The 10414-nt window shown below is 47.5% G+C and overlaps 1 protein-coding gene across 1 annotated transcript in view; it reads right to left on the bottom strand.

Moving 5' to 3' along the window:
- PTK2B (protein tyrosine kinase 2 beta) overlaps positions 1–10414 on the bottom strand; it is a 108680-nt gene that overhangs the window by 24209 nt on the left and 74057 nt on the right. Inside the window, exons 3-9 of the mRNA XM_039875786.1 lie at positions 8157–8335; positions 7535–7622; positions 6211–6290; positions 1864–1926; positions 1597–1651; positions 1036–1176; positions 461–661 (exon numbers count right to left, since the gene is read on the bottom strand). Coding sequence (XP_039731720.1) covers positions 461–661; positions 1036–1176; positions 1597–1651; positions 1864–1926; positions 6211–6290; positions 7535–7622; positions 8157–8335 — 807 coding nt within the window. The remainder of the gene's footprint in view (positions 1–460; positions 662–1035; positions 1177–1596; positions 1652–1863; positions 1927–6210; positions 6291–7534; positions 7623–8156; positions 8336–10414) is intronic.

Raw genomic sequence — 10414 nt, 5'->3', positions numbered from 1 at the left:
TAGATCATCTCACTCCTGAGATCAGGCCATGCACATCGGTCAGTATGCGGGGGCAGGGCACAAGGAAAAAGTGGAAACTGGGAGTCTCTCAGGGGGATCAAGAGAGAATCAAAGACTGTTAGGGATGGAAGGATCACTTAGTCCAAACCCCCCACTTTGCAGAACAGAAAATGTGTCTGGAGAGAGCCAGGACTTGCCCAAGGTCATATGCCAAGTTGGCGGTAAAGCCAGGACTGGACCCAAGTCTTTTGATTCCCAGGGGAGTGATGGCCCCATCTTGCCACTGAAAAAACAACTCTTTTATCTGAACCTGAAGAGCAGTAATAGTGTCCTTCCCAGGAGATCCTCCTCCCTACAAACCACTCCTGCCCCCCAGCCTCTGTGCAGGGGATAGTTACGGGGAGTAAAGAACCATCATCCCCACGCTATTATTCCAAACACTCTCTACAGCTGCTCATACCAAGAGCCTCTCTGTTCTCAGCAATGGGGCAGGGAGAACTGACGGAGCAGGCAAGGACAAGGGCAGCAGAGAGGGTAAACCGCTCAGCCTGGGGTTAGGTGGGGCCTGCCCCCAGTCTCTCTCTACCTTTGCATCTTGACTTGTCAGCTGGCGGATGCCTTTAGGGCCAATGACCAGGTCCACAGTGATGTTCCATCCTTGCTGGAATAAAAGGAGAGAGGGGACTATTTGCCCTAAGCTCTGCTCTCTGCATATTTCAGAAAAATTTTAAAAGCCTACCAAGCTAGACACAGGCCACTGTTTCCTGGGCTCTTGAATGGCTCTTCAGGTCTTTCCACCCTAAACCCCTGCCATACAGATTACCCCCTTCCCAGCATCCTGCCCACCTCCCAGAGTTGGAACCAAGATTTCAGTTCCCTTCCTGAGGCAAGAAGATCAATGTTAGTTGCATTTTAGGGCTGGTCAGTACAAGCAAGCAAAACCCCTTCCTGGCCCCACTTGATGGCCTTGTGGTCCCCTTTCCCCAGAGGCCTGGGATTCAGGTCTGGGAGAGAACATCGGGGTTGCGTCATTACAATGAGTTCACAGCGATAGGTCTCCTGGTCGATGTTGGCAAAGCCAGCGAGGGTGTTGAAGAACTTCATGACACACTCCTCCTCCCTGAGCGAGGCGTACTGCTGGAACGTCTGCTGGATCATCTTCCGGAACTGCTTGGGCTGAGGGGGTTGGGGATGGGCAGGGGTGAGTAGGCTCCTCCGAGCTCTGATTCCTTCCCTTAGGATCTCACAGAAAGCCTGCCTGCTGCTTCAGCCATGAGAGCAGCGGCGACCTCTTACCTAAAGCATACACCTGTTGTCTTAAGGGAGGTTCATCATGGCCTTGAGATATGGTGTGCCCGGTGCTCAGGCCACATACCTAACTGGCCTCCGATGTGGAACTGGAGCCAGGTTTCCTGACTCTCAGCCATAGAAAGGGACCACCTGATACATTTTGTGTTCCTATGTCCCGATGACCCAAAGTAGCACAGACACCCTGGCTGCATGCCCGAGTATCCCCAGCCCAGTCCCTTCAGCTCTAGTCCTGGGGCACAGCATGAGGAGGGTCTTTCTGGGCCCCTTGCCCACTGCTTCCCTTACCTTTAAGTTCTCCTGCATCTGCTTTGGGAAAAACAAGTCCAGCCCCACTTCTTTCCTGAAAGAAGAAGAAGAAAAATATCATTTGACTCCCCCTCATCCCTAACCTAGGACTTCTAGCCAATCAGGGCAAGGTGAGAGGGCTTGAGGACCAGGGAGATGGGGCTCGCCTGGCTCTGGTCTGGGGGTGAGGGGAGTAGGGGGTGATTAGGAAAAGCAAGGCAGCAAGAAAGGAAGAGAAGAGAGGCTGGGGCTGGTCCCAGGACTTACTCCAGGAGCTCGAAGTTGGATTTTTTGTCAAGTGCGTTGTGGGGCATGTCCTTGAAGAACCGCCTAGAGAGAGAGAAGTCATGGAGAGGCCGATGGCTGGAGAATGAGGCCATCAGAGCCAGGCCACCCAGTGACCATGCGTTGGCCTAGAAGCCCCTTCCCCTGCCAGGCTTGGGATCACTGAGGAACTAAAACACATGAAAAATAACGGCAACTTTTGAATGATTAAGGATGTGGTGAATGGGAAAATGTTTAATTAGAAAAAACAGGTAACTCAGGTAACATATCTCGGTCATCCCAATCTCTTGAAATCCAGCTCATTCCCTATATCATTGATTGCCCTTCTCTCATACACTGAAGATCAGTCATTGTGTTACTTCTGACAAAGGTGCCCAATCGCCCAAGCGTGCCATGATCTGTGTGTTTCTAACGTTTGGAGCTGTTAAACATCAGTGGGATGTCTGGGAGAACAAGTCACCACTGCTAATCAGATGTACTGCTTTCCCCAGATACTGTGCTTCACAATCTTCCGGGCTCAGCCCCACCTCAGCTGCTGTCTGTGAGCACCCAATGATTCTCAACCTGCCCCAACTACTATCACCGAATGAAGCTACATCAGCTAGGAGTGTCCTCTAGTGCCTGGTGGTTCTCTCCAGCCCAGGTCTGCCATTTTGACCAGCTAATACCAGGTGGGCAGAGGGCCTATGGGCGGGCAGAGGTCCATGACAGTTACCCAGGTAATGACAGCAGAAAGTAAAGAAACATCTTTGCAAAATCCAGTTGGTTTTGTTTTTCTTCTAAAAAGCAATAGAAATAGTAACTTATCACCAACATTTTTAAACTGTTAGACAAAATGCTTTTTGAAGCCAGCCGAGTGTTCTTTCTCTAATCTTTAGCTATTATCAGTTCCTACTTAACTACTACTGGGTTACATGCTCACTCTGAGATTTTAGGTCAGAGCGTTCCGGGGCTCTGCGGGGGGTGGGCAACAGTCCTGGATGTCTAAGGTGAAAGCGAGGCTATTTGGTTCTTCAAACTGGGCAGGTACCAATTTCTAGCATATAGGCCATGAATTTCACATTTTAACTTACTAGAGGGACATGTAGATGAAATAATGTATTTGGCATTTATAAAGCACCTCCAATAAATCAGTAAAATTTGATTAGGCATGATTCCAACAATATGACATTCTGAAGACAGCGAAAATATCAGTGGTTTCCAGGGGTTGGGGAGAGGGAGGGATGACTAGGTGGAGTAAAGAGGATTTTTGGGGCAGTGAAACTATTTTGGATGATACTGTAACAGTGGATACAGGTCATTATATACTTGTCAAGACCCAAGAATGTACAACACCAAGAGTGAACCCTAATGTGAACTATGGACTTAAGGTGGTAATGACATGTCAATGTAGGTTCATCCATTGTAACAAAAGTCCCACTCTGGTGGGGATGCTGATAGTGGGGGACACTGTGCCTGTGTGAGGACAGGGAGTACATGGGCGATCTCCCTACCTCCCAGGCAATTTTGCTGTGAACCTAAAACTGCTCCAGAAAATAAAGCCTATTAAAAATAAATTAAAAATAAAAATAATAAGGATAAAAAGAAAAAATAGTACAAATAATGAATAATTATTGAATACTTTGGTCTCTATCATTGTTCTAAGTACTTTCAATAATTAACTCATTTATTCCTTATAATAATACTATAAGGTTGTTACTATTATTATCATTCCCATTTTACACATGAAGGAACTGAGGCACAGAGAGCTTAAGTGATTTGCCCAGTAAATGCGAGACTCGAGACCCGAGACCTTCCAGGCAGCCCAGCTTCAGACCCATTGCCCTTCATCATTACGCCCAATTGCTCCTTGATGTGAACTGAGTCCACGGAGGATCCATTTTGCTAATCTCATATCTTGTGCATATATCATACTTCTTTTTCAATCCAGGAAAGAATACTTTTTTTTTTTTTTCCTGGAGACATATGTCTGTAGGTGATACAATCAATGATGTTAATGGGACAAGGGACTTCTGCCCATGTCTGTAGGTAGACTGCACTCTAGAAACTTTTCATGGGGAAAAAAAAAAAAACCAAAAAGCACAGCCCTGGAAACTTCTGCTTTATGGCCCGATTTGCAGAAATGTATCCATGTCTCTTGGTGAGAAATAGTTATAACTTGACTTTAAAATAGTCCATGGTAATGTATAGCTTTGTATTCAACTTTAAAAATCATAGGCTCGAAAAATCTTCTGTTATGCCTACATCCTCTGCCTAATATCATGTAACTTGTACCTCAGAGGTCAGCTAGCAAGAGTAGGAACATTTGTCTGACTCTGTTCCTCAGACCCAGGAGATGTGAAACAATGCGTCCCCGTCATAAAACAAGCACAGATTCTGGAATAAGCCTGAGCCGATAAGACGGCAGACACCACGAGAGCGAACGCGTCTCACAAGACCAAACGGAGCCACATTGGAGGAGGGCTCATCGTGTCCCAGCGCATTTAGCATCGTGCCTGGTGCTAAATAATAATAGTTATTATTATACCAATAATAGTTTGGGGAAAATTTGAGGAAATAAGAACATGAAACTTAATGTTAAAGGGTCTTCCCTATGCTGCTATTTTGCTACCAAGAGATGATATTTTGACAAGTGACTTAAATGATTAGAGTCTCAAAGTGGTCCTAGAGTCCCAGGTATGAGAGCTACAAATAAAAATGGAAAGGTAAGCTTTTCCGAGGTGTCAAATTTCAGAAGAGAAGATAAGACTCTGTAAGATGCAATTCAGGTTATAGGAGCTGTGGTGGTCTTGGAAAGCAGAAAAGGGCTCTTGTAATAAAGTAAACTTCACAGACAGCCCCGACCCGCAAGCATCAGACATCCAGGACCAGTACTGGCTGTAGCGAGGCAGACTGTCTTCTAACTGGCATCACTGGCTGCAGACTTCCTCTGCACAGGGAACCACAGTGTCTCCTTGCTTGCTGAGACAGAGTCACCAAGTGGGAAAGCAATGAGGAGCCTTCCGAGGAGCCTTCTGTCTTTGACCTATTTTGTCACAAATGCCAACAGTCTCAGAGGTTGAGATAAAAGTGGAACCTCCCTTTCCCATCCCATGGCTCTCCCTGAGGGACCCCTCAGCACTCTCCCTGAGACCTACGATGGGAACTGGTATTCCTCAGTGGCCCCCAACTCTGCAGAAGCAGCAGCGGGGTCTACTCCCTGGAACTTTAAGGTCACAGCTAGGGTCAAGACTTCCAGGCACCACATTTCCAGCCAACCAAAAGTAACCCCTAGCCAAAGTTTTCCCTAACAACGGTGCTGAGAGTCCTTCCACCAACTCATGAGGCTAACTGCATCCAAACTATCTGGGGGATTTGTCAGAAATGCATATCCTAAAGTCCCACCCAGCTCTACAAAACCAGCGTTTCCAAGGATGGAGTTAGTATTGTTCCAATTTAATAAGCTCTCAGGTGATTATAGTTTGGAACCAGATTTTAGAACCACTGTTTTAAGACAGATAAGGGGTACAGAAAAAGCGATGGGAGAGTAGAATCGGCAGGTGGATGGTGATAAATGGTGAAGCTGAATGGTGCTGCTTTGGTCGAGAAAGTGCTAGAGCAGGTTTAAACACATCATCCTTCCTGGCCCAAAAGCCAAGAGTAAGACGCATTTCTTAAACTGTCATTCAAAATCTTCCACCCTCAGCCCCAACTTACCTCCCCATGCTCATGTCCCACTATCTTCCAGTCTGTTCCTTATCTTTCACTGGTCCCTGGGCCCGGAATGTACACGCCCCTCCCCTCAACTCCCCCAATATCTACGGACCGAAGTCTCTGGCCTCCTTCCTGGAGCAGTTCAAACCACCTCTTCCCGAAGCCCTCAGGCAGGGTTAATGGCTCCTATATGTGCATCTGTGTTATGATCAATTGTAGACATACCTGTCATCTCCCAAACACTAGGTTTGAGGGCCTCTCTGGATGATTCACTAATTCTGTAATATGTACTAATGCCTACGGGAGCTGGGGACCAGCAGCAAACAATGCAGATGGAAATCCCAACATTCCAATATCTCCCATAATCTTGCCTGCGGCTCAAAGAAACGTTTACTTAAATCAGGCATCAGCAGTGGCAGACAATGGGAAGGGGACACCAACCAGAGAGGACCTGGTTGGTACTCCTATCCCAAGGACCAGACGGTGAACACCTCAGGGTCTGATCCTTGGTTAGCCACCACTTGTCTCCTCCCAGCTCTCACACACCCACTCTTGCTTCCCACCCTGGAGGAAAATTGAGCTGGCCAGGAGGAAAGGCACAGCCACCGTCCTTGGAGAGGCCTCGAGGCCACATACCTGAGCTCCAGACAGCCCAGCTGCAAGGCCATGCCCTCGCTGACCTTGCTGGCATAGCGTTGCATGTAGTCATTCCGGAGCTGGTGGAGAGAAAGGCCAAGGTTGAGCCTCCCACCCTCTTTCCCCATTTTCCTGAGCAGAGGAGGCCCCAGGAGCTGGTGGGTGCCTTGAAACCAATCCTGCCACCCTGTGCTGTCTTTCTCACGCATCCTACCATGCACACGCTCGGAGCAGAGGATGAAGAGCAGAAGGCGGAAGCTCATCCTCCGCTCTGCCCCTGCCTCCCTCCAGAACCCCAGGCAGTGCTGATCATGCCTCCACAGGCTGAGGCTTTCGGGTTTTTGATGTGCTTTAGACATGTTCCCACTGGCTTCATGAGGCAGGAAGTTCAGATTTCCCTCCCCAACTCCCCATTTTGGCGCTATGAAAACTAGGATTTCAGTCAATAATTTATCCAAAGCCTTGTTGATAAGCAGTGACAGGTGTCATCCACTGTACAAGAAAAGCCTGGCTTTGTCTTCAGCAAACCAGGAGAGACATTTAGGAGGGAGCTAGGACCAGACAAAACAGAGCAATGGCAATTCACATTTACTTGACATTCATTCTGTGCCAGGTCTTGTGCTAGGCACTTTACATGCACTACAGTCGGTGGTGTGTTAGAGCGGCTCCAAACAGCTCATGAAAATCAGTTATTAAATTTTCAGAAAATTTTGAGAGCTGCCTGATATCACATCGGTAGCTTGAAACTGGCCTATTTACACCATGGAAATTGGCAAGTTCTCCAAATCAGAAGGTTTTTTTTTTTTTCCCCAGGGAACTGCTTTACCAGTACACTGCTAATGATTTCATTTAGTCCTCACAACAACCCTATAAAGCAGGTACTGTTATTATTATCATCCCCATTCTATACCTGCTTCATGCAGGTAAATTAAACCCCTGGGGATACCAAGTTAGTAAGTGGCAGAGCTAGACTAGAAAGCAGATGTGTCAGACGGCAGAGCCTACGTGTCTAAGACTACGCCTTCTCCCTGGACCTGCTCTGCTTGCTTCATCAGATCTCCTGGGTAGCAAACAGCCACTAGGAAAGTCCAGGAGGAACTGCGGACATATGGGGCAGGGTTAGCCAACACTTAATTAGCTGTGAGAAAGGCAGAGTTGGACTGCTGACCAAAGGCCAAGGAATGTCTCCGTAAGAAGTTTCTCAGACTGGGACCTCCAAAGTCTGGGCTTTGTCCTTCCATCTCCTTAGGAGAGGTTGGGTAATACTTAGCATTTAAGCTGTAATAGGGCCCCGGATGGGGTCAGGAAGATAAAGTACTCTCACCTGTTGGTAAAAATAAAGCAGTGTGGTCCTGTCTTTTTTCAGGCTCTCCATGAAGTCCTCCGGCAAGTAGCGGATTTGAAGGTCATACCTAGGACAGGGAATTCAGATGCTCAGGTATTTAAAAAAGGAGCAGGGCTCGCCAAGGGCAGAGCAGCCTCATCCCCCACATGCAAGGGGCTGCCCATGAGGCTCCTGGACCCGCATTCAGGATGTCTGGTTGGGTGGAAGACCACAGAAGACAGAGGGGCGGCCAACAGGTGGTGGCCGAGCACTAGTCCTGACTCTCCACTCTTCTCCTTCATGGCAACCATTTTCCTTGGACCAGCCCATGGTCTGGCTCACTCTCCTCCCCACACTGCTGTTCTCCTTCTTCACAGCACCAGTAGCATCCTGTCTGAGGATGTTTCTTGATATCTGCCCTGGGACGGGGAGGTGCTGTGAACCCATGTTAAGCCTTGGCGAATACATGCATTGGATGCTGCAGGAGGACTAAGCCTAACATGCCACTCAGATTTCCTAGAAGATTCTCAGAGGCTAGGAAGTGCTTCAAGGAAGAACGCCCAGGGCCACCCCGCACTATACTCATTTTCTGCCATTCCGGAGCCCTGGGCTCTTCTCCTACCTCCACTCGGCTTCCACATGTAGACACTCGTACTTGTCCTGCACCTCACCCACTGTCATTTGCGGGTGCAGCCAGTGGATCTCATCCGACTTCATGTGCTTCAGCCTCAGCCCATAGCACTCAGCCAGCTGGATGTTGGGCCCGATCCGCCCGCTCAGCAGGATGGAGGCAATGACCTCCTGCAGAGGAGAAGAGAGGGACACGGCTCAGAGGGGCCTCCTTCTAGGCTCCCACAGTCCTCACGCAGCCCTGGAAACGTGATTCTCTAGAGTGAGGTCCCATCTTAAGGTTTTATTCATCTTTGATGCTCCAGCACTTGGTGCAAGGCCAGATACACGGTGGGCTCTATTTGATAAATGAACACACTGGAAAAATGAGGCAGAGACAAAGGAGCTGAGTGGAGAGAGCAGAAGTGAAGGAGGAAATGCAGCAAGGCAAAGAGCATGGATTCTGTGCTTCTGCATTTCATTCCGACCAAACCAATGAATAATTACTGAGCATCCGCCATGTAAAAAGCACCCTTCGAGTGGCTTCCAATTTAGCCAGCATTACTCAGGGTCTGTAGTAGGCATTTCTAGGCACTTTGAATCCATGATTTCATTGAATCCATACAACACAGGGAAGTAAGTGTTACAGCCCCATCTGGCTGATGAGAAAACTGGTGGAGGTTACGCAGCTCATGGCATTAAGCTGGGATTTTGAACCCTGGGCCACTGGACTCTGAGGATTTCTATTAGACTAAGCGGCTTAGTGGGATGGTGCGGCTGGGCAAGACAGAAGGACAGAACTCCTATTAAGGGATTGAGTGGCACAGTTCCCACACAAGAAGCATGGCTACAGGGAACAGAGTGTTGACAAGAAATTAGGCACCCTCCTTATTCCAGCTTTCTTAACTATAAGTCAGCCTGCCCCACATCCTGATGATTGAACAAAGGAGTAAATATATTGAGGATAATGACAAACGGGTTTCATCCTGTTGGAGAAAGTACTCTTGAAATATGGAGAGGGGAAGGCAAGAGAGTACCCTTGATGAGGAGTTGGAATTTGAAGTATTAATTGAGGGAACTTATAGTGTGTGTGTGTGTGTGTGTGTGTGTGTGTGTGTGTGTGTGTGTGAGAGAGAGAGAGAGAGAGAGAGAGAAGGAGAGAGCAAACCAGTATTTTTATTTTTTTTTATTGAAAGAGCTTAGGATCAATGACATCCTGATAGTCATTCGCATACCAAACACCCAGTCTTAGTTTCCAAATATCTCTCTCCACTAAAAGGATCCAGGCCCCTTGAAGAAATGGCTGATTCCAGGGCTGAGACAAAGAAAGTATAAGACGAGCCTAGGATAAATATCTTTTGGTGCTAGATAAAAGGAAGTGTTAAGAGAATGTTGGGGCCATGCAACAAAGGAAAAAGTATCAGCTGGAAGGGGCTGGCTGGCACTGGCCAAATCTGGGACAACCTAAGAATTAAAATATATAATGATATATAATGATAGGAATAGATTACACTGCACTGAATAAAATAGAATCTGAGATAGATAAGTAAATAAATGGGGAGAAGGAAATGTTCTTTCTTATAGTAGAATGCCAACCAGTAAACATAGAAGAAGAAATGGAAACGGAAAACCACCATTTGGCAACAAACTCAGCATTGGTTGGTTTAGGCATGATTCATCAAGGATGATAAAGCTGGAGGGCGGAGGTCTGATGATGAATAGGATATTGACATTGTCTTAGCATATCTTCCCTCAGATACTAATCATATACCGAGGAAAAACTGGCAGACACAAATGACCGGGTCATCCAGGTTAACATCATCATTAGTAGGAGAGGTAAACAGGGCACGTCCCTCACCTTGATGCATCCAGAAGATCATAGCATCATTTCTGAGATATTCCTGCCAAGGATTCATGGCTGAGTCTACTCATGAGTCCTGGGGTAAGGATTCTTCTCAGAGACCGACAGAATAAAAGGCCTGTACCTTTTCAAACTGATGAACTCTTCCAGATTGAAGGAGACAACTGAATATAACTGTATTCCTGGACCTGAGGGGCTGGCTGGAACCCTGAAATTTGTAGCCAGTTGGTCAGAAGTGTGAGTGGCCTGGGAATCCCACTGTTTGAGACTGGGGTTTGATGAGAAGTGTCTTGTAGGAGACTATGCCCTCAACCTGTGAAGTCTGTGCCAGCTCCAGAATTGCACTGTGTTAGAACTACATCGCAAAGCATGCCAATCCTTCAGGTGTGCCCAGGGAGAAACGACATTGA

Source organism: Pteropus medius, unplaced genomic scaffold, assembly GCF_902729225.1.
Source record: "Pteropus medius unplaced genomic scaffold, Ma_sr-lr_union100, whole genome shotgun sequence".
In the NCBI taxonomy this organism is placed as follows: Eukaryota; Metazoa; Chordata; class Mammalia; order Chiroptera; family Pteropodidae; genus Pteropus; species Pteropus medius.
The sequence above is the reverse complement of the archived record's forward strand: the minus strand, read 5'-3'. Positions and strand labels throughout refer to the sequence as shown.